The following is a 24,672-nucleotide window of genomic DNA, read 5'->3' on the forward strand; positions in this document are numbered from 1 at the left end:
TTAAAGCTGAGGCCTGGGTTAACACATTTGAGAAAGTGTTAGCCTCTCTGTTACATCATGATGAATAAAGCTGATGCTGAAATGTCGGCTGGGCAGTAGAAGTTTTATTGTGAAATCATGTGTTGACTGTCAGGTATTTTAAGACCCATGAGCAGAACTACAGTAAATGTGGATGTGTGTATGTGCACATAATGTGTGCATTTTGAATGTAGCGGATCTACGACATAAAAACAGTCATGATGCATGTCATAAAAATAACTTTTTATTAAAAATGACTGCAGTAAGCATGTAGAAAAGATACAGAATTAATCCCATAATCCAACATGGTATATTTTATTACTCTAAGCATGAACACAATAAATACATTTCTCTATCTGACCTACATCACTCAAATGACTCGTGACTGTTGATGAAGTAATTTTCCAGAACAGGTAGAAAGTTGTATTGACTCATTAAAATCACAGCTGCAAAAGCAATTTTCATAATCAATGAAATGTTGGTTTACCAACATAATGCCCTTTTCTTTAACAGTGAACATAAAGCATTTTACAAAGACGACATGATTGGTTGTTGTTCTGTAGAAAGGCACATCTTCAGGTCCTGCCTCCTCATATTTTCGCTCTCAGTGTGGCCAGTCACACTTCCAGGGTGCAGACTTGGGCACTTTGAGACACTTTCCCAACTTCTCACAGCCTGCGGGGGCCCAGTTCTGTAATACAGAGCGGACACCACAGTAAGAACAAGGATATGAAGTTATCAAAGACATTATTCATTGAGCACTGGGTCATCTTTGTGTCCTGTTTTGTGAAAAGAGGGTCCTTGGCTATTAGGACAGAGTAATCATCTAATCAGTAACATCTTAAAACAGCCGATATTAAAGTTATTATAGAAAACTTTAGACTGTATAAACATAATTCAGTTTCTTCTGAATGAAAAACAGCAATGAAAAGGCACTGGAACTCAACAAGGCGACAATGGAAATATGTGAGTAATGGCTCCAACAGATAATGGCTTGCTTGAGATACAAAATATAAAATGTTCATAGATCCATATTAGCATGACACAGGATAATGATATTAAAGGTAATCACACAAACTGCTCTACTTAAAGTTGTGTTTTATTCCTTCACCAGAAGGGGGCAGTGCCATGCCACAAATAAATCCACAGCAGTGCCGTTCACAGTCTCTGGTACTGGAGGTGACAAAGCTGCTGCTCGATGTAGCTGCTTTGACATTATTTTTTCCTCACAAAAGCAAAACGCAGACACACAACCAAGGAGGAAATGTCCACATTAAGGTGAAAACATGATACACATTCTGAAGTGAGTTAGTAAAGGTGATAAATATAAAAATAAAGATTAAATCTGCAGAAGTGGAACATTAAAAGTATGCTGGCTCATTGCAGACTGAAAACAGACACAACTGAGAAGAATCTCTATTCAGAGATTTTTTTGGCTACTCAGTTTTTTCATAAACAGTTAATACATTTCTCTTATGTATTTATTTATCTGATCCGTGCTGACTTTCAGGAGAACATACATTATCTGCTGTGAAAGCTGAATTGCCTCTGGTCCACTACCTCTGGATATAGTAGGAAAACAGTTTTCGTTTTCATAACACAGTGATTCCTTTTTCACACTTTCACCGCAAAGTTCATGCTGAAAGAAATGAATATACGTATTGATGTAGAGAAAATCTCACCATCACGGCCACGTCACACATGTTGAGCTGGGGAACACCGGGCATCAGAGTCTTCTTATGCTGCTCCACAACTGGAGAGATCCTGCTCAGAACATCCTGGTACTCCTCTGACAAAACACTGCAAACACACAATAAACAAAAACACAGGAAAAGTAATTGAAGCTGCAACTAACAATTAGTTTCATTATCTTTAATCTTTCTGTTTTTTTTTTGTTTTTTTTGGACTAAATGACCTGTCAAAAAAAGTAAAATAAACAACGTCTTAAACATCAACAAAGATCATGAGACTGTATGAGTTTGAAATAATCTATTGGTCACATACATGTAAATATGCTGTCTATCTACACATACACCACATAATGTATACAGTTTCCATATATTTCCAGATACCCCACAGCATCTGTTTTTACTCTGAATCTGTTTTGTCCATTTTGAGTTGTTTGACTATGAATCAAAAAACCCAACACACAACTACACCACACCACACTAAATTTCCACCTGGTATTAAAATGGGATTTGCAACCAGATTCTTTATCCGGACCATAAATGATGTGATTTTGTGTGTGTAAATCTGGTATTTTTACTTGTTCTCATTATCACCATTGAGACCGGATCAGCAGATAAGGTATGTCTTACTGGACATTCATTTCCCACCTATATTGCTTTCATTTATCATGCATTTCTGTTGAATAAGACATCTTCAGGTGCTTTCATGGCTCAGAATATATGTAAAATCAATAATCAGAGGCGTGTCTCTTTCAGCCTTCTGCCTTGCTCATTCTCTAAATTTGAACAAACCTATATTTTATCTTGGCTAAAAACAAACATCTATATCAATGTTGTGTTGTGCACAGATGCCAGCACCTTGTACGAATCACCACGCATTTACACCTTGCATTATAAAAGCATTTTTACTTATATGGATGACGTGTCCGCATACAGGTTGCATTTTATTACCAGGTGTAAATAGTATTCTTAAATTCATTCATACACTAAACCCCAGAATTTGCAAGGGAGTGTTAAGTGAATGAATTTGCTTACATGTATCCAGTCCAAGCTTTACTCATTATATCAGAGTGGGGACATGCTGTAGCTTTAATCAACAAAAACAGGAACACACAATGCACACACACAGGCTGTCCACTTGGTCACCCTCTGGGACAGCACACAGGGTGAACTATGTAACCCCTCTCCCATCCCCTGTCTCTCAATTACTGCTGTTGGACACCAGTGAGCCCAAGCACCTCTGTGCATTATTATATTCAGTGTGTAAAACGCAAGGGCCCTGAAGGCTTTCAAAGGAACGCTGCTCTCAATAGGACCTGTAGGGTTAATGGGCTGTGTGTGCACGCGTGTGTCTGTGTGTGTGTTGGGGGGTGTGGGTGTCTGGTGGCGTGACACACGGACAGACAAATATCAGCAGTGCAATTACACCCCTGATACACTCGCCGGCAGCACCTGTGCCAGCCTTCCATCCTCCCTCCACTGCAAACCCAACCCTCTGATTGGCCCCTGGGGAACATGTGCATGTGTGTGAGGTGAAGTGTCAATTAGAGTAATAACCCCGGGCCCTGTCCAGCTCACACCTACCCCCCCACCCCCTCCCCTCCTAGATCTCCCACAGGGCAGCAAGGCTTCCTCCATCAGCCAGCACCTGCTCCTTTCCTTGATACTCTCAGTCTTTACTTTCCCCTACAATTACTCGACTGGTAGTGCACCGGCTGCAATTAGTCTCTCTCCTGGTGTGCCACATTCGTCATAAGCTAACCATCTATACACGCATTGTGACCCCAGCTGATAGGGAAAACCGGATTACTCCCCTCAGTTACAAATCAGACATTCAGATTAAATTGCTTCAGCTATCTGAAATCGCAAATTCTGCTTTCGCCCTGATCTCGATCAGTGCGAGAGACGTTTCACTCCCCTCCTATCAGTGCCCGCTGCTCATTGTTGCGATTCGTTTTGTGATAGGTGATGAAGCAACTTAATAGAAGTAAATGTAAGGGGGATTTATCAGACTAGTTTCTCCACACGAGTCTGCAAGCAAAGCACGCCACGTGGTGAGAAACTTGCCGAAGACACTAAGTTTTCCATTGTTTTGTCTATGCACTGAAAATCTCACAGTGCAGACCTCTAAATCAAAAACTAATAATATCATTTGTTTATGCCCCCTCTGCAAACAAATAATAAAAAGCCCACAGTCAGCACAGCTCATTATCATGATTATAACCCTTAGCCCACTGGTGGAGAGGCAAATTCTGGAATAATAAGCAGGCTGTATGCAAATGGAGTCTTTTGATTTATAATGTATGGCACCCAAGGGGGATGGGGGCATTGCTCAGGTGTGTCACCACTCTGATTACTGATTCATAACACTATTGCCGGAACACACACACACCCGACACACACACAAACAACCACACAGTGGCAGAAGGTGGGGGAATTGAGGAGACAATCAAATACATCTGTCCTGCCTTCCCCTCCCCTCTACCATCTTCTCCACCCCCGTGGAAATTGAGCACTTCAGTAAGGACTATTGATTGGGAACACAAGAGCTCGGTGGCAGGCAGCAGATGAGGCCAGAACGTGCAGGGCTGCCTGCAGTGTTAGGGCTGGGGACGACGCTCTGGATGACCGGGGGACTCTGGGGATGTGAGCTGAGGTGAGTGGTGAGAAAGCAGGATGTGTTAACCTCAGGCCCTCGGGTCACAGAGATGGAGGGCGAAGCGGAAGACGGCAAAATCCAGCGGGGATCCAAACTCACCGAGTTCGGTGGATGCACACCTGGTTGGGTCCTGGACAGATGGACCACCAACACAGGCTTTGACACCCTAAAACTCCAATCAAATCTTTCTGAAACGATGACAGCTAGGCAAAAAGAAACACATCTACAAGCAAAAGACTTCTGTATTTTTGCTCCCAAATTCTCTCCTAAACTGCATAATCATAATCTATGCTGTTTTCCAGGCTGAATGTTCTGGACTGGGGATTGTGTGTGTGTGTGTGTGTGCTCTTTGCTGTATCACAGGCTGCGACAGTAGTGAAGGTATGTGTGCAGACAGGCCCTACATCATCTTAAGTGGCTCTTTAGGTGCAGACAGAGATTAATGATGGCCAGGCAGCCAGTCCAGCTGGGGGACCGAGGAGCACACGGACAAAACGCACACATACACATGTGTACACACACACACACACACACACACACACACACACACTTAACTAGGATGGAAGAGAACAGTCCCAGAGGATGCAGAGGGACAGGAGCTGAGTGTTGAGAAGTGAGCGGAGGGTGGAGCGAGCAAAGTGACGAGGGAAAAGGAAAGACAAAAGTTTGGAGAGGAAGGGGACTGAAGGGGAATAAATAGATTGTGAGAGATGATGTCTCGATGCAGAAAAGTCAATAAACTGAAATTTAAACCCAATTCCCGACATTATGATCTCAATGGGTATCACACAGATAGAAAACCTTACAGTCCACAGAGTACAAATATCTACAGATGAAATAAAACCACTGAATGTGATATTACATTATAAATAATTTGCTCATTTAAAAAAATTATAAATGATGGAGTAATATAACATCTTTGATTTGTTGAAATATATATGCAATGAATTTTAAAACTTTCACATACAAAAGTTTCAAGGAAATTAAAGTAATCCTTCTTGGGAAAATCTACATTTCCATTCAAAGTAACCCGAAATGTGTTTTCAGCTTCAAGGCTATATTTAACAAGATCTGTGGCACTCAATGTTGTATGTAGGAACGAATAAGTTCTCAATCTGACAGAACTACATTAATACTACACAGAACCAACGTCTGGTTGCAAGGAAGGAAAAACAAGCAGAGATATCAATTTTTTTGAATTTTTTTGATTAAAAAAAAAAAAAAAAAAAAAAAGACCTTCTGTTATTAATTTGATTACTGTCACTAATCAGCTACAACTATTTAAATGAATACATGTTGCCAAGTTTCCTTAAGGTCTCTTGGATGTTCAAGACAAATTTCAAGCCAATTCACTGAAAAATGTGCGATTGCTGAGGTTTACAATACACATACAAAGAATCACAAAAATGATGACATTTAGCTCAGAGGGCCAAACTTAAAAAATGCAATACTTAAAAAGTATTTGGAGAAAAAGCTATGGGATTTTGCAAGGGGCTATGAATTTAATGAATGTTTCAAAATGATTTTTTTCAAGACAATCCATGACATGATCTGGGAGGCCCGAGGTGAGTTGGTATGAACTGATCCGTAAATGATACAAGCTAGGCTACTTCTGATATTTGCTAAGAAAGGCTGAGGTTGAGCAAAGACAATGGAAGTAAATTCACCTGTTTATTCTAACTATAGATCACGATATCTTAAAAGTAGCTAGTGGTCACACAGCGAGAGAAAAATGAAATCCTGTTTTATAATCGCGTGATAACCCTTTGTATCAGACTCAAATCGTGAGATGCATAATTAGAGTGAATAGAAGAAGAACAGCGCATGCAAAGTGAAGAGGTCAGGCAGATGGGTGTCCTGTTGACCTTGTAGACGAACTTGATGACCTCACTGAAAAATGAGTGTGCATTTTTGGTCCGTTTGCACATCCAGCACTCAGCACAACACATGGCTGCATATTGATTGGTTTTTGTTTTTATTTATTTTTTTTATTCTTCCAAGTGAATAGCACGTCCTAAAGGTGGGCAATTGAAAAACAACATTAATGTTTTATCATCCAATCTCACTTCAGAACTGAGCAGGAGGCAAAGAGGAGATGAGGCCAGAGCAAAATATGAGAGGCAGAGCTGCAGAAGGCAGAGAAGAAAAGGTCAATCTGGGAGGTTTTATGGCAGGAGGGAGCCAGAGCGAACACTGTGCACAAAAGGAATATTCTCTCATCAAAGCGATTTTGAGATTATCTTAATGTATTAGTCATGGTGTCAGCTTGTGCCATTTTTTCTCTAAAAGATCACATAAATATTCAACATCAACAGAACGCAGCAGAAGACGATGCTCATCTATCTTTGCATCCTTATTTAGTAATACTCTTAGTTCAGCCTCGGCTGTCTGTGTCCTCTGGCGTCGCTCTATCCTCTCAGCGATTCTTAACTCTCCTCTGAGCTGAGGCAGAGACACACAAAACTCCATTAAACAGCACTCGCTCTCAATTTAGACCTGAACAATTTATCTTGCAATTTTAACCTGCAGCGGTGCACCAGAGGGTTGAGGGCCAGATAGTGATCTTTAAGGAGTTGTTTGCAATCACAAAGAGAAGGGTGTAATCAGGCGCGCTCTGGCTGAGCGGATCAATCCACCGCCTTCTTTTCATGCCACTGAATCAGCATTGATCTCATACATACATACATACACATCGTTCTGTGCAACCAACAGGCAAACTGCCTCCCTATGCTCAGCCCTCCACTGTTGATTTTCAACATCTCTTCACTTGTTCCCCTCTCCTGCCTCTCTCATTTTCCCCTTCTCCTCCTCTTAACCCCCCTAAAGGAAATCAGCTTTGAGCAGAGTTGAAGTTTTCAGGGAACTAACCTGATAGGAAACTTTTCCCCAGGATCCCGTCCCAGGTGGAAAATGATTGGCTGCATTGTGTGCTCCATCTGTTCGTGAGTAGTCACTCCCGGGACCTCTTGACCAGGACAGAAGTTGATGCCCTGGAGGAGAAAAAACAAAAAAGACACAAACCTTTTATGGTTTTTCTAGAAAGACACACTGATACATAAATTGTCAATAAATTTCCTTAATTTGAAGCTAATCTCAAGATTGGAGAATAGTTGTCATAAACACAAGACAGAAATGTTGAGGGCTACCAGCTGAATTTTATTTAAGCACACCGCCAGTAGAGCCAAACAGATATTATTGGTCGATATTGTCTGCTCACAGATATATTGGTATCTGTGTATATATTCCCCAAGTGTGCACTGATATGAAAACTTTTAGAAATTATAATGCAGAAAAAGATGCTTGGGATAATTCATAATAATTACATTCCCAGTAAGTTTATTGTTTTTAGTGTACTGAAGTCTTATGAAATAATAAAATGTATTCTGAAACTGTAAAATATCCTGCCTCCATTACATATCTTTGTCCCTAGTGTCTGATAACCACATTTGAGGGAACACTGCAAAAAATGTGTGTTTACTTGCTGATATGATATTGGAATTTTTTACTTTCTATTATTGGTATCATCCCCAAAAATCAAGTATTGGCCAGGCTCTGTTATCAAGTTAATGACTTTGCCTCAGTTGTATAACACAGATATGTCCTGTATGATCTTTGCGTCTGTCTAATACTGTTACTGAGCAGAGTGTAGGTTAGATTAGTGACTGTTGCCTTCAAACGCAGATATTATCAGTAACAAACTGACTTCCTTCTCTATAAGTACTTCTCAAGTATCTGATGTTATTTTTACTCTTACTAATTTGTTTTTTTAACCACTGAGATCATTTCCCCACTCAGAACAGCCCCAAATTGGCCACCAAGTTCTGCTAAATTCAATTTGAAGATCAGCCTTTCAGACACACAATTTGTGGTCAGTTGTATAGGTCATAAAAAAGATATTTGCTTTTACACTTTAGTCATCACATAATTGAAATTAAAGCAATACAAATGACAGAATTAGATCCTTACATCCCTTTTTCTCAATAATTTGTGATCATTTTTTGCTTACTGTAATAACTTGTCTTCTACTTCCTGTTTGTCATAATGGTGCATGTCCAATTAGTTTATTTCCGATGGTGTATATTTGATTCTTTTGGATGTTTTAGTTGAAACACATGCACACACACACTATTCTCTGTATGTTTTATCACTAACAATAAAAGAAAAACTCTAAAGCACCTTCAGCACTTAATCTAGTTGTAGTATAGCCTATATGTATATTGTCCTCCAATCCTTCGAGTTTTTTATGCAGCCACTGTTGGTACATCATACAGGGGTTCAAGTCACTGACAAAATAGAGGACTTTTCTTCCTTGTGCTGCCTCCCTTTCATCTCTCCACGCCTTCGCTCCTGCTCCCTGACTCCATTCTCATGAGCCTGGCAGCGATCGCAGCCTGATTGAGTCACACTCACTCCTCCAGAACCCCCTGGAGATATGCCTCCTTCTTCAACACACACACACACACACAAACACACACGTTTTGATGAGCACAACTAATATTGAGAAAGCATTCATCTGTAAGGCACTGCTGCTGCCCCCCTCTGAGATCACTCAGCAGAGCACCTCGAAATACATATAGAAGAGAGAGAAAGAGAGAGAGTAAGAAGGATAGATCTCCCCCCCTCCGCCCCGCAGAGCCTCCTCTCATCCAGACTTGTCCTGCCTTTTGAAGCCAACAGCTTAGAAATGCAGAAAAGAATGAAAGAAAGAAAAAAAAAAACTCATCCCAGAGGAGCAGCGAGAAAGGCCTGCTGTGTGTATCTCTCTGACTCTGTCTCTTGCGCCCAAGACAGAACAGCAAGAACTCCATATCTCCTCTGACATTAATGCTATGGATACAACTAGGCTGCTGCTTTCAGACGGGAGCAGCGCAGTCGCTATTACAAGATAAGGTGCAGGAGCATCCAGTGGTGGCGGGATGGATTTTGGAAAAGGAAATATTTGATCGCTATTTTAAGCCAAAATGGAAAGAGAACAATCATATTTGATAGATTATGGCTGAGTATTTAAAATCACCTTACTTTGACTGGTGTATTTGACACATTCTATCACTGCGGGTGTCGTATGTAATCCACCACATAGTGGGTTAAACCCAGCAACCGCAGATAAATTACGCCACCAACAAGGGCTATCAATCCATCAATCGTTTCCTGTTCAAGCTGGTTAACGTTTCCAATGTTGAGTCAAATTACGCTACAGGCTCCACTCCATGGTGCAATAACCATCTAAAAGATGATCAAGGTTTCAGAGGGCTATATGGTATTACATAATTATTATTATTATTACAAGCTTCAATTAACTTTAATAGGATGAAAACAGAAGGGTTTATTTGGGTAAACAAGGGCTTTATTATAATTCCACAAAATATTATGTCCTGACAGACATACAACTTTGTGTTTTTTAATTTTTTCATCAATTTCACAACATGGTATACCTTGTAAATGGTTTATCGCTGCAGCACTACTCCTGGAGATGCCCTTCTGTCAGTTCCTTTAAGTTTCAGCTTTGCTACCACACTCTCCCTGGAACCCAAAGACTTTCCCGGACACTGCCTGGCAGATCATGGGAATAACATCACCAGAGCGCTCGTTGGCATCTTTTATGGTTTGAACTGCAACTGTATCTGATTGTCTTCGAACCTTTGGGTTTTGATCTTGATTAAAGAAAATCTGCTTGGCAAATGTTTTTGCTTTTCACCTTCTTGCGCCAGTCCAAGAATTTCACCTCCTGTGGCCCCAGCCATCCCTCCAAATCACGGCTCCAATTCAGAGGGAAACTCCACAAAATACAGGTGAAATACAAACATGAAAAAACTATTTTGATCTCTTCAAAGAACTCTTTTTGAGCTGCAGCTCATCATAAAGTAACTAGGAGTTCATTAACTGGTGTTAACAGGTGTCTGGGTAATAAGTCATATTTCAGTTTTCATTTATCACCTTGTGAAATATTCAACATGGTTGGAAAAAAAGCCATCACAGCTGCTGAAAAGCTCCTGATGTAGCATAGGTTACTCAGCAATCCAGATACAAAGCAGCCACAGTCACGACAAACTATATTTCGCAATATTAACATCACTGCACTGCCTCGAGAGAGTCTGATGAGAGCTATTTATGCCTGTGAAATTTCTCATTTTCCTCATGGCTGAGCCGCATGAACGCAGCCAGGACAGAGCAATACGTCTCCCAGCTATTAACCTGTAATTTCGCTCCTCTTCACAGACACACATCTTCCCTTGTTTATTTCTCACCATGGGCCACGAAAACCAAATTATATTCTCAGGTATAACCGCAGCCGAGGTTTTTATTTTGTGGATTTCTGTTACAAGAGACATTAAACTGAAGCCTTTATGATCATTAATCCAGGTTATTCCTCCCATAGAGGGACTCTCAAACACATTTTCCTTCTAAAGATACATTTTAAACCATTTCTCAATCTCACAACAGCTCACAACATGTTGACTGACAAGAGTCAGTTTGTTTACATTTTTCATGTTTATAAAATATACTATGGGTTACAGGAGATGGACAGTTTAAGGAGTCAGCCATAATGACATGAAGCATATTGGAGAATTGAACGTTCCCTTGTAGGAGCTACACAATTGCTCCATAAAAACACACATGCACACACACACACAGAGACGTTCACATCTATATAGAGAACCGAACATACATGTTTTCTCTCGTCCACCTTCTCTCTCTCTCATGTACACACACGCACACACACTCAATCGATAGGCAACTCACAGGCAATCAGACGCCATTATTTGTGAAGTTCCACTTCAGTTCACATGAGTTGATAAAGGAGGCTGCTATTGATTCAGCGGCCCTGAAGGAGAGAGCAATTTAAGCGACCGATGGGGCATAAAACAAACTGGATCACAGGAAAAACAGAGCCGTGGAGGGAGGACAGGAGGACATGTTTTTATGGACGGAGAGGAGAAAGAAGGGCCACACTATCTCTGCCTCTCTGTCAGGTTTCACCTTTTTTCAAATAACATTTAATCAACACAGAGTTGAAGCAATTCTTTCTTTACTTTTGAGCTACGTGATGCCAAAAGTCTACAGCAGGAAATGTCGGTATGTAAATGGAGAGGAAGAAAATCTCCACTGGAGTTTGAACAAACAAGTCAACTGGTTGATGAATGATGTAAGTTCGTTGATGTGGGGGCTCTTCATTAATATTCATTACGCTCTGATGTACACAGCAGTCAACTGATGAGCCATTTTCAAGATAACACCAACAGCGAAAGTGTTTGTGTGTTCGAGAAAGATTAGGAGAGACAAAGAGGGAGGATGTGGCAGTGCAAATCAGGAACTGAGGAAACAGAGATGGCACAGAGTTGCTGTGTTAAAAGGAAGTCTTACGGTCTTGAACTGCTTCCATGAGTTGCTCCAGGTCCAGTAGTGTGCTTTGTATTGTCCGAGCCTCACAGCCATCAGCTCATTCCCGCGGTAATAGAAGATTGGCCTGTTGAGAGTGAGAAAAGGGAGAATAATGCTAAGGTTTGTTCCTCTCCAGGTGAATTGAACACTCTTTTTTTCTGGATTGCTAACACTTAAAAGGTTCAGTGTGTGACATTTAGGGGGATGTAAGAGGATCTATAATATTCATATTGTATAATAATAGTGTATAATTACTATAATCTGAAACTAAGAATTTTTGTGTTCTTGTTACCTTTGAATGAGCCTTTTATATTTACAGAGGGGGCAGATCCTCATGTTTCTATAGTAGCCCAGATTGACAAACCAAACACCGAAGTCAAGAGCCATACCTAAAGCCCTGTGGGACTGTACTGCGTTCCACACAACTTAGAACTTGTAAATGAATGACCTCCTACTGCAAAAAGCACGATGGGAGGCCACTCAAAGCCAGAATTCCTGCTTGTAAACTCTGGGTACATACATCATACATTTGTATCAGGCTAGTGGATGGAATATTTAGACACGTTTCCAAGCATAAAAAAAGCTGTAAAATAAAACGAATAATGGCATATGTTACCTAACGTGTCGTTCTTCCTTCCTCTATTTCATTTACATACGCAGCTGTAGCTCAGGAGGTAGAGCCGGTTGTCCAGCAATCAGAGGGACACTGGTTCGGATGATTGTGATAAGTGTTGTAACTTTTGGCATTGTGCACAATGTTTGACTCAAAACCACAAATGTCAACCTCATCATGGTGCTAGAGAATGAGTCAGATTATCACTTAAGTCATTAATGGTTCATCGTCTGGGAACCATGAATATCCTTCTAATATTTGTGGAGAAGAGTTGAACTGACCGACTTAGAACTGCAGCTGGCATGACAGAAAACACTGCCCTTTTTACTCTAAACTAAAACTGCTCTCATCCCTATGAGGGATGTGATCATTACCACGGTAAGCAGTTTGGTTCCAAGGTAACAGCCACCACATATCTCTTGCCAACTAGCAGCTGGTGTGTGTACAGTACTCACCTGTTTTGGAGTGCTCCTGGGTCCTGATTTAGCAGGACTGGTGTCAGGTCCAGCCCATCAAGGGTTAGGTCATTAGGAGGGCTGATGCCGGCCAGAGCGAGACTGGTGGTGAACAGGTCCATCACATTGCCCAACTGGAAATTTACCTGTAAAAAGAACAAAGACACTTAAAACACAACACAATCACTATCTGCTGTATGAGAAGCTACCCAACCTATGAGTCAGAATTCAGGATTCAGAAAAATGTATGCTGGATTTACTTCATGAACGCAGTCAAGGTGACAATGCACAGTCATGATAGGATGCTTGTATGTGCAGCTGTGTGTACACATGTCGGAGAGAGGTGCATTTCTTCAGTCTGCTCTCTAATCTTTGCTTGCAGGTTTATTATAAGAACCTCCAAAATGCATCTTTTTCTACATGAGTTTTTTTGGAAGGGGAAAAGGAAGAAGGAGGAGCGAAGTAAAAGAGGAGAGGAAGTAGGGTGAGGACAAGGCCCGGGCAAGCAGGCGGCTGGAGCTGGAGCGAGCTGGTGTTTTATCTCCTTCTCCCAGTCCCAGTGAAAAGCTTTATTTTATTTATAAACTTTGAACTATTTTCAGATAAAATGCCATTTTTTCGCTGTCATCCTTGATCTTCCGTTCCATTCTCTCCTGAGCGAGCCTTAGAGGGAGACGGCACGCTCACAATCAGATAGCGCTATCAGGCCTCTGCAGCTGCACCGCCATGTGCCGCTGTGCTCCTATCGGCAGCCAGCACACATACAGACGCACACACACACACACACACACACAAGCTCCTAAGCACTGAAATGAATTCCCTTTTCTTCTGTATCCACAGAACTAGCCACAGAAAAGGCTTTGCAATGCATTCCATGATCTATCTGCACATCCAGACACTCTTTCTCGCACACACACACACACACACACACACACACACACACACACACACACACACACACACACACACACAAACACTCACAGATTTAGTCCTTCACTTCATTTTTCTTTTTTTTTTTAAAGTCCCCCTCACACAGATGCACACAAACCATTAAAGAAGACAGGACAAAAGGGCACAAGAAGAAGCAAAACTGACATTTAGTTGGTAATAACTTGCATGACCAAAAACTCCAAACTTTCAGACAAATTTATCTCATGAGTTTCCATCTTTTATTTTCAGCCTTTATTAGCTCTGCCCTCTTTGCAGTCCACGCTGAACTTCATTCTTTCTTCACCCTTTGTTCCTTCCCTTTTTTTGACTGACTCATCACTCTCTATTAATGTCACATTCTCCTTCCCTCTCTTTCTCTAATTTCTTTCTGCGCCGTGAGTGGTGATGTTGGTTATCTGGGGAGGCAGTGCTTCTATCCCTGTCGCTGCCACTCTGCCTGTGTGTCTGCCGCCTGATAAAAACGCAACAAAAGGGATTGTGACGCTCGACAACAGTGTGGGGCAGAGACCCCCACCCACCCGCTTTCCCCATCTTTGTTCCTGCAGCCACCACCCCTCATCATCACCCCCCAGGGCACTGGGAGAATGCTGAATCCGCACCTGCTTCAGACCAAGCATGCTCCTTCATTCCAGTACACCACCTTCCATCCGAAAATATGAGAGGAAGTTCCATCAATCAGATTCATCCACTGATAAAATACTTTTTGTCTCTGAAAACAACTGAAGTGAGTTTTTTATCCCGTCATCTACACAAAAAAACTTGTCTCCAAGATGCATCTGTGCTCAGTTTGTGCAATAAACCTGCTGAAATCATCTTTAACAAAGGCCTGCGTGGCTGTTTTGTTGTCTCCAGAATTTTGCTCCGAGAGCTTATGGACTTTTCAATGCACAGATCAACAGAGATTTCAGAAGACTACAAATAAGAGAGGGGGGCAACCCTGTGCATGGTCTGTCCTCCCTCCCAAGCAGCACACTGATAAATCCAGAGCTGTAGAGTTAGTATAGTTTCTCCAACAAAGCAGCTTTGTCATCACAACCCCAGAGAGCCTCAGGGAGGATCTATTGACCCTCTTTCTCACAGCCAAGCAAATGAAGATACAAACACACACACGTAGGTGTTTTGTGATGTTCTGTGCCTCTCAGAAAGTTATCAGGCACACTTACAACTAAGCCAACATCTATGTGAAAGCATGTATATATATGTAGGCATGTAGAATCGTACAGAAAATACTCAGACATGTAAACGCGGACACATTGGTCAATTATAATGTGGCACAGGTGCAGCAAAGCCCCGCGAACACGACAACGTTCCTGGCAGTGTGGGACTGCCAGCCTCCTTTTCTCTTTTCTTACACCAGCCACCTCTTTTACTTCTTCCTTGCCTCCTTCCCTGTACCCCCCCACCACCAACACCCTCCCGCCACCCCTCCGTTCCTTTATCCTGAGCGCCTGGCATATTCAGATACTGAAGTCCTCATTACAGCTCAATCCAACCTCAGCAAACACACAAACAGATTAGCCGCTTAAGACGCTCCCAATCCCCCTGTCCCTCGCTACTCTGCTGTGCTATCAGGCCCCAGCACACCCCTGTGAGATGAGCCAGGGGCAAGGCTTACTGCAGACTGCAGCCTCCGCTCGCTCCTCCACCAAATCCCTCTGCGTCACAGCCCCGTGTCACAGCTGCCCCTAATACAATTAAAAGTCATTTGCAGAACGCACAGGCTTAGAGGATCACGGTGTGGGTGGGGGGGTTAAATTGGGGAGGGGGGGAAAGGAAGAGAGAAAGAGAGAAAGAGAGAGAGTTTGGGGCATTAATTCCAGCCAAACATTTTTGAGGGAACAGTGGTGAAAGCGCCCACACGCTTCGCAGCCGCAATCGCATGGTTCATCTTTACCGTTTCTCGACAGAAGTTGAACATAGTCAAGATTAAGTTGTTATGGCTCCAATCGAGCACGCACAAGTAAAGTGGTAAATGATACACAAATGAAACAAAAAGCAACAATCATTCAAAAGAGAGGATTAGTGGAATAATTATTAATTTACTCTCAACCTGCTTTACAGTCCTATACATCGCCTGCAGTTTTAAAGAGAGCATTTCAGCTCCTGGTACCTGTTGATAGGCAGAACATTAGGGAGCAACTTGGAAGAAAAGAAAACTGGCTCTGGATCCTGAGTCTAACTACAGTCCAGTCTTCAGAGTAGATGGCGAGGATTAAGTGAATGATCGTCTTGGATTTTATTCTTGATTTCTGTTCTCTCTGAATCACAGGGGTGTTCTCACCGTGCCCTCTTTGATGTGTCCAGGCCACCAGGCAATGGCAGGCTCCCTCATGCCCCCTTCAAAAGTGGTCTCCTTCCCACAGAGGAACGGCCCATTACTACCACCTGAGGGATCATAAGGCACAAAAACAAATGTATTTGTGTATTAAATCACACACATGGAGCACAGAGAATACATTTCGATTGAGTGCCTACTTTCATGTGGGCCTGACGTTAGAGCAGCGCCGTTATCAGAGGTAAAGAAGACAAAAGTGTTGTTTTCTATGCGAAGAGCCCGCAGAAACTCCAAGATCCGACCAATGCTGTAGTCTAGCTCCATCACTGCATCACCGTAACTACAGAACAGAGACAGTCACAGCTTATATCATTCCTCATGAGAGACACATTCATTCATAGCCTTCTGTGACAAAAGAGTAAGTATGGTCGAATTTCATGTACCGGCCTCGCTGACTCTTCCCGAGGAATGGTTTGGAGGCGTAGACAGGGGCGTGAGTGGCGTCCGCTGCCCAGTAGAGGAAGAAGGGCTGCTCGTCCAAAGTCTGATCGAATATGAAGCCAAGGGCTTCCTGTAGAGGTGTTACAACACAGATACCAAGCAACTCACTGTTGCATCATTCACATTAATACTGTTAACCTCTTTTTCACTAATTTATGTATTCAGTATGTAGCACACTCTCTTTGGAACACCTGGCTAAAAGTAATGTAGTCTCATACAACTGTCTTGCAATAACCACACCCTTGATAGAAGGTGTTATTCTCAGTCTTTGTTTAATTGTTGTGAGATTTTGAACATTGCGGCACATATAGAAGCAAACAACTATTTGCTATATAAACATATAGTGGTGAAAAGGTGTCCTGAACAGAAAATGACGTAACACTTCATCTGTGTGTGTCGTTATCTCGCCGTCTCTGTTCTTTGTTTTGGTAGCCGGGCCGGACATGCAAGCATGTTATTACATGTAAGTGTACATGTTTTCAACATGGCAACCTGCGGACTTTCTCATAATATAGCTAAACATTTCACCTAAATACGTTTCTGATACAGATTCTTGTGAATGTAAAAGATCTTGAAAATTACAAAGGTCAAACGGGAGCTCATCTCTCCTGAAAAGCCTCGTCAGTGGTCTCGCCTTTAATCTGTGGCTTCTTCACATCACACTACATCACCATGTCACACATTTAGCATAATTTCCACCTAGTTGCTAGTTTGGAACATAAGAATTGATTTAGCACAGCTGCTCTGTTGTTGTTAGCGGTGCTGGCTCAGCCGTCTGTGAGCTGACCAATCACAGGAGAGTATTTGGGAGGGGCCTTAAAGAGACAGGAGCTAGAGGGGGAATACAGAGCTGATTCATATTTGATCAGCGCTGCCTAATTCTACAGCCTAATCTGAGATAGTTTTTTCTCTTTTCAATTTTATTTAGTGAATGACACACACAATTGTTATGGTCTGAGATGCTCTAGTTCGAGATCTAGTGGTAATGATGTCGTATATTTCCACTTTTACTTTACTTTTCCACACCTCCCAAAACTGTTTTAGGGCAACTTGGACTCTTGACATCTTTTGACACACACACAATGACATTATATTAACTTCTGCAAAGTGACAGTCAAAACAAAACTAAGTAATAATTCCTCCATTGTGTATACTTTTTAGCATTGGATATAGTACATTGCTATTTCCATTGCTAACACATACATGTCATATGATGACTTCTGTATTTCTGCTGCTGGCAAAACCAATTTTACAACCAGAGATGTAAGCTGGTATTTCAAAGTTTTGTCTCAATTTCATTAAACAATCAGCCACACTAATAACTGCGCTCCCGAAAGCAGTCGAGTCCCACCAGAAATACTAATATGAGATTTACGAGGCTCTACTTGACAGATCCATCCTCTTCTTGTGATGGCATATTACACCTCTCAAGCATGCAGTGTGTCTCTGCGGGCTGCTTTTGATCCCTTCAGGAACAGAATGGGAGGGACTGACGTAGGCAGCGGAGATAATCAAGACGGGCGTGCGCAAAAGTCAACAATCCACTTCTGCTGGTGAAAAGCGTGGTAATGATCAAAGGCCAAAATCAGGCTTTGATTGCACTTTTACATTTGTTAAATAGATGATTTATGTTCTTGGGCTTTTGTTTTGGTGAGGCAAAGACAATTTCCCACTCTGGTGGACAATGAAGTTGTAATCTATTATATTTAATTCTATTGTATTCTATTAATTGCTTTGCTAAAGAAACTGTGAAACGAAATTGGGTACCTGACATTCTTCGCTCTGCTGACAGGGATGTATCATCTGAGAAAGGACTGGTGAGCCTCAGCTTACCTGCAGGTAGATCTGTGTGAGGTTGGACTCTCCAGTCTTCCTGTCAATCTTAAACTCCTCATAGAATCTGGAAAACAAGTGGGTTCACATGACTCATTAAATAAACCCTCATTGTTAGTTAGCCATCATCCCATCTGAATGCCTGCTGAGGCAACACCAAACCATCTCTGCTCTGCTTATTCGACCGCGTGAAATGATTTTCTTACGATAACCTGATTGTATTGTCAGGGCTTTCAATCTGCCCCCAAATTGACCGAAACTACCACAGACAATATCATCAAGACGCTGGAAGCAAATCTCCCTCTTGCGGACTGTGTTTGCAGGAGATTTCAGTGAAAGACATATTTGGGAAGTCTCAGCAGAGCTGAGCAGAGGGAACTGTTATGAGGTGTTGCTGAAGCGTGGCGCGGCGAGCAGAGAAGCAGTGACAGGCATCTCTCTGCCTTACGCTTCACTTCCTCCAGGTGTCTCCGCATACAGCCAACGCAACCTGCCGTCTCTTGAGGGCGTGCGTGTGTGTGTGTCTGTGTGTACATGTGTCTATGTGTGTGTGCATATCTGTCCAGGGCCCAGGTATGCAGCGCTGATTAAACCCACGGCTAAGCGAAAAACACGCCCGGCTGCCAGTTCCAATGACCCTGAATACACATATGGCTGTTTTGGGGAAAACAAATGGGCGGAAAATGGAATACACAAGCACAGCTGGTACAGAGAAGGAAGAGGAGGGGAGAGACTACACTCATCCAGAGGAGCAGCCAGCCAAACTATTCCTCTGAGTCATGGAGAGAGAAGATTTTTATAGATTCTCAGCCTCATGCTTTGTCTGCTGTTATGTATATCTGAGTGCAGAGTGTGATAATACCTGCCCACCATCTCCAAATTTTTGTAGACGGGGATATTGGGTCTAAAACTGTTGTTGTAGGGGCCAAAGTGGCAGTTTGGTGCACCAAACCACTCATCAAAGCCCTTCTCCAGAGGCAGATACTGTGGTCTGTGGCCCAGATGCCTGTAGTGACAAACAAAGTGCACTCACACACTGTAAGAGCAAAGTGACTGACAGAGCATTTAACATGTTTTGCATATTTGAATTTAGATAATTACAAATAACTACAAATCATGCATTCTTGTGCTACTACACATCATTTTCAGCATAATATACTCACACACACAAACATATGCTAGGCACTGACCATAAGGAGCTATCTAGAGTTTGGTATCTTGCTCAAGGACAATTCAGCATGTGGACCGGAAGAGACAGGGGATCACAGCCAAACATGATTAATGGATACCCCTCTCTGTATTTTTATTTTTTTGCCTCATTGCTGTGCTGAATTGTTTTAATCCTGGCCAACCATGTAAAAGCACTTTATAACTTTGTTTTGAAAAGTTTATTATGCCTCCTTGAAGCCACAGCCATCATCACCGGCAATCATCAGCATAACCTCTAAAACTTCAGAAACCTCTAAAACTTCAGAAACCTCTAAAACTCCTGGATTAAAGGAGGATAAAGAGCTCACCACTTGCCAACGATCTTGCTGACATAGCCCTTTTTCTTCAGCATCTGGGGTAACAAAATCTCATCCTTAGAGATTCCTCCCACTATCTCCTGTGGTGTGTATGCTATAAAAAAGGTCAAAATTTAGTGTGCAAAAACTTTCCATGACTTTATTGCACATTATAGACTAAGTAATGAGAAAACCTGCAAAAAATTATTCGCAGCTGGATAATTTGCACAGTAAGTATATATTGAGACTGTACCGTTTCTGGCGTGAGCATTTGTGGTGTAGAAACCGTTTCTGACTGGCAGCCTCCCGGTGAGAAGTGCAGCTCTGGCTGTCATTAATATGATAGAAAAACGTTATTAGGATTTCTGTATGCATGTTGATCTTACAAATGCTTTTTTACTTTCAAGCTAAAAGAGTGAAGTATGCACCAATGTCACATACACTGAAGATTTCTCCAACTTGTGAAGTATTTTGGTTAAATTCTTAAATTAAATAAGAAAATTCAACATTATACTTCACTGTCGTAGTAAAACATGGATTGCTCTGGCAGCTCAGTTTTGATGTGTTCATCATAATCTTTCAGAATATATTTTAGTGTAACTACCATGACCAATACTCTTTACCAAGCAACTGCTATTCATGGCTGAGATTCAGCTCAATTATGTATCTAATCTACAGGCCTCCAGAGTGCAACTATTTTGGTCGCACATGCACCCAAAAATCTGTCAAGTGCGACTTAAGATTTGCATTGGTCACGCCGGTGCACCTGATATTCAGCAGGTCAGATAAAAAAAAAAAAAAGTATAAAAATATTTCTGTGACTGAAATTTCTTGTTGCATGTGCTGTGATTTAAACAGTCGTGTAAAAGGTATTTGCTAAAGTATTTGATGGTAGATGTACTTAAGTATCAAACTGAAGTATTATATATATTTACATGCATGTAGATACTGTATACTATAGGCCGAACTGCCTCGACAATTATTAGATCTTCCGATTATCAGAGTGTGTTTTGAGTGTGTCTTTGAATCTGATTGCCAATAAAATAAGTTAATTTAAATGCAGTATGTAATCTGTACTGTAACTAGTGACTAAAGTTATCAAATAAACTAAAAGTAAAAAGTCCCAGAAAAAGGAAATACTCAAGTAAATTACAAATACCTCAAATTTGTCCTTAAATACAGCACTTGAGTAAATTTACTTAGTTACATTCCATGACTAGATTTAAATGAAGAAAAACATTTTTCTGCACCTTTATTCCTGTTAACAATCATTTACATAATTTGTTAAGAAATTACATTAAAATGTGTTATTTGGTGCACTTCGATTACGAACTGGTGCACCGAAAAGATAAAGTGTAAAAGGTTAGTCTGGAGCCCTGAATCTACCTTTATCTAATCTTATCTCTGCAGGCAGATTAAAACCTATACAGTACTTCCATGCTTTAACTAAAAAAGAAGAAAAGCAACTTTTCAGCTTTACTATCTAACATTTCTTAATTGTTTTGCAGGGTTTTTGTAAGTTTTCATGAACAAAATGCACACAAACTCAATTCTGCATCTTTGTTTTCCATGTTGTATTTGAATGAGACGATGCGCAGGCTTATTTTTAGCACATAACAAGTGTTGCTCTGTGGTAGGTCGGCTATACTTTCTTGCAACATCTTAACGACGTGACAATAAAAAGTAGAGATAGGAGGCTGCAACTGTGATGAGGGAACAAAATTAACATATTGTGAAACATCTGGTTCAGGTTCGGTCTCACAACACTGTCTGCTGACTCACATGGGGAACAGAGTGGGTTGGCAGTGTAGAAATTTGGAAACAGCATGCCCTGAGCAGCCATGGCATCCAGGTTGGGAGTCTCTTTGGATGGCTGGCCAAACACCCCCAAGTCCCCCCAACCCATCTGAAGAGCAGAGGGGAAAAAGGTTATTAACAGCTTCTGCTTATAGATTCACATCCAGAAAAGTAAAACATACATGTCAACACATTTATAGACACTTTATACAGGCTACAATACTCATGTATGACAGAAAACAAACACACAGAGAAGGAAAGGAACAGAGAAACATATTTTGGGCTCTCAAAGTCATTCACTGCTCAAACATAACTTGTGCTGCTGATGTGATGAACTGAAGTCAATTCAGACAGGAAAAAAAATCAAAACAGAAATTAACTCACGTCATCCATGAGCATGATGATGATGTTTGGAGATGAAACATTTCCTGACTTTACTGCCAAGGAACAACATATTGTTGCCCAAAACAGAATGAGAGTTTGAGAACACAGTACCACTCGCATTGCTGTGCTGCAGTCATATGAGCATCAACTTCAAGGAAGTGGTTTGTTTTGCCTTCATGCGGATCTTCAGCGCAATGTTTGCGCATACACAATAGCGCACTTGTTCGACTCGTTAAGCTTTAAGATTTTGAATTCATTTTAGCTTAATCGATATTTATTTCATCGACTAATCAATGTGCTGGTGCTGTTCATCAGGATTAACTCGTTGAACCGTAAACATACGTTAAACTGTTCCTTGATTTTTGGTGCATTCAAGGACTGCTGATAAATGTTGGACGTGCGATATTAAATTCCATATCGGTCAGAAAGAATTAAATAGAAATACAATGACATGAGAGGTAATAAATCATGCAAGTACCTTGTTAACAAGTTACATAAATAATACGGCTAAAACACTCTAAAAGTGCGTATTTATACTGTACATTTATATAACATATTTTTTAAAAGTCACGTACTCCTATGAATTTCCCACAGTTCCGGGAGCGTCTGAATGCAGCATATCACGTGACAGCATCTGACAGCTCGGAGGAGGAACAGTAACATGGCGGTGTGCATAGCAGTGATCGCTAAAGAGGTAATGATTCCTGTTTTTAAATGTCCCAGGTTCTATCCATAGCCATTGTTTTGTATTAAAATATTTTCCTTCTTCTTATAATCGTCTCTAAACAAGTGTCAGCTTTGACTGTACTCCAGAAGGTCCAGCAGGATGAATTATACGAACAGAGCTAACGTTAAAAGCTAACAACATTAGCATTCCTTTTGGCTAGCTGCTGTTATAGTTCCCAACATCGTTAATGAGATTTTTGTGCATTAACTGGTTTATGTGTTGTGTGTTTTCCCCACCCAGAACTACCCGCTGTATATCCGCAGTGTGCCCACTCAAAATGAGCTGAAGTTTCACTACACAGTGCACACCTCTCTGGATGTGGTGGAGGAGAAGATCTCAGCTGTGGGCAAATCTTTGGGAGACCAGAGAGAGCTGTACTTGGGTCTGCTTTATCCCACTGAAGACTACAAAGTGTATCCTTGTGTTTTTTTTTTTAAAGGTTGGGGGTCAGGAAAACCCACAAGACGAGTGCTCCAAACTGACTTATCTTTTAATTAGATCATCTTTTTGTTTACAGGGTTTGGATTGTGATCTAAGGTTAATTGTCTTTTTAACAAGAGTTTTAACACATCTTATGACATCTGAAGATCATAACAACTGTACACACCTCTGTTAATGAAGAAAGGTGCTGAAATCCTAATGCCCATACTCCCAGATCTGTAGACTACTGCATTTCTTGTACTATTGTTAATGTAAAAAAAAAAATTGAGACTGGCACTGATACCTTGACTTCGATACCGGTTCCTGAACAATCCGATACCAATTTCATGAAACCGGTTTAACAAAAGATTACACATTCACGTGGTGAGCCCCTTCTCTAGCAAATCACCAGCACTATTAGATCTTGGCACAACAAACATGCTGCATGCTTCTGACACATAGTGAACAATCACTTTTTACCTCATAATGTTTTGTTTGTGCAATTCGGCCGGTACCATACAAGTATCTAAGTTCAATACACCGTCCTATTTATGAGTGAAACCAAATATCCTTAACTGGTATTCTAGATATGGGTATGTAACCAACTCCAAGGTTAAATTTGTCATTGTTGTGGACTCATCGAATACATCATTGCGGGACAACGAAATTAGAAGTGTAAGTTGATATTTAAGTTTAATGTTTAATCAACATCTCCAACCTTTGTTGCCTGTGTCAGGATGTTGATCTAGCTGTACAGTATGTGTGAGATTGCTGAAATGTTTCCATTAATCTCAGTTTAGATATTATGATCCAATAGAAAAGTGACACCTCAGTCTTCCACAATGTGTTTCACTATTATTAAATGGGTAAATTGAAGATAATTTTAGAAAAGTTGCTACAATATTAATGTTTTTCTACATTTTCTCAATGCAGCTTTCTGAGCACCTTACAAATCCTGCCTCTAGTCTAGAAATGTAGACATACTGCACACATCCAGGTTTATACAAAAGAAGGAAACCTCAATTTAGAAAGTATGTGCACATACCCCACAATACAATTTGTGATGTGCTTGTTAATTTTTTAAAACTTTTGAAATGGCTTAATGTCCTGTTGTAATGTCTTGTTCTATTCCAGATGTTCCGAAAATTGCACAACTCCTTTACAGATGTAATGTGCAACCCCTTCCACAATCCAGGGGACCAAATTCAGTCCAAGTGAGTTTATTCTTTTGAAACTTGATATTCAAAAAGATTTACATCAGTATTTTCCAGATCCAGCAGTATTTCATCGTCAACCAATTATTCTCCAGGGCCTTTGATGGCATCGTATCTGGAATGATGGTGCAAACTGGCTGACGTCACTTCTCTCTTCTGAACCTCCACTGTACAGAACCCCCCTTTTTTGTTTACATATTGCCTTGATTATTGAAGTGCATAAGTAATAAAATGTCGTTGTTGCACATCACT

At 41.1% G+C, this 24,672-nt stretch overlaps 2 protein-coding genes across 2 annotated transcripts; one reads left to right on the forward strand and one right to left on the reverse strand.

Annotated features, from left to right (window-relative positions):
* Window positions 1-240: 240 nt before the first annotated feature.
* galns (galactosamine (N-acetyl)-6-sulfatase) lies at window positions 241-22,318 on the reverse strand. The gene is made up of 14 exons (XM_073465200.1): window positions 22,060-22,318; window positions 21,661-21,784; window positions 20,132-20,206; window positions 19,891-19,993; window positions 19,236-19,379; window positions 18,374-18,440; window positions 16,483-16,610; window positions 16,240-16,379; window positions 16,046-16,149; window positions 12,814-12,959; window positions 11,728-11,830; window positions 7,234-7,355; window positions 1,701-1,818; window positions 241-709 (listed from the first exon to the last, which is right to left on the reverse strand). Exons 1-14 carry the CDS (start codon window positions 22,177-22,179, stop codon window positions 623-625), a joined length of 1,581 nt encoding a protein of 526 aa, XP_073321301.1. The 5' UTR covers window positions 22,180-22,318; the 3' UTR covers window positions 241-622.
* A 375-nt stretch (window positions 22,319-22,693) lies between these two features.
* Window positions 22,694-24,670, forward strand: trappc2l (trafficking protein particle complex subunit 2L). Its single transcript, XM_073465209.1, has 5 exons — window positions 22,694-22,753; window positions 23,027-23,199; window positions 23,794-23,881; window positions 24,341-24,420; window positions 24,516-24,670. Exons 1-5 carry the CDS (start codon window positions 22,721-22,723, stop codon window positions 24,559-24,561), a joined length of 420 nt encoding a protein of 139 aa, XP_073321310.1. The 5' UTR covers window positions 22,694-22,720; the 3' UTR covers window positions 24,562-24,670.
* Window positions 24,671-24,672: the final 2 nt, after the last annotated feature.

Source organism: Pagrus major, chromosome 4 (assembly GCF_040436345.1).
Source record: "Pagrus major chromosome 4, Pma_NU_1.0".
Lineage (NCBI taxonomy): Eukaryota > Metazoa > Chordata > Actinopteri > Spariformes > Sparidae > Pagrus > Pagrus major.

Excerpts from the sequence above, each read along its gene's own strand:
- galns (XM_073465200.1), bottom strand. The coding sequence starts at position 22,179 with ATGCGAGTGGTACTGTGTTCTCAAACTCTCATTCTGTTTTGGGCAACA. Across the intron at positions 16,150-16,239 it reads AACGTCAGGCCCACATGAAA|GTGGTAGTAATGGGCCGTTC; the intron begins GTAGGCACTCAA and ends ATGATCCCTCAG. Across the intron at positions 7,356-11,727 it reads CATGGAAGCAGTTCAAGACC|GGCATCAACTTCTGTCCTGG; the intron begins GTAAGACTTCCT and ends TTTCTCCTCCAG.
- trappc2l (XM_073465209.1), top strand. The coding sequence starts at position 22,721 with ATGGCGGTGTGCATAGCAGTGATCGCTAAAGAG. Across the intron at positions 22,754-23,026 it reads TAGCAGTGATCGCTAAAGAG|AACTACCCGCTGTATATCCG; the intron begins GTAATGATTCCT and ends TTCCCCACCCAG. Across the intron at positions 24,421-24,515 it reads GGGGACCAAATTCAGTCCAA|GGCCTTTGATGGCATCGTAT; the intron begins GTGAGTTTATTC and ends ATTATTCTCCAG.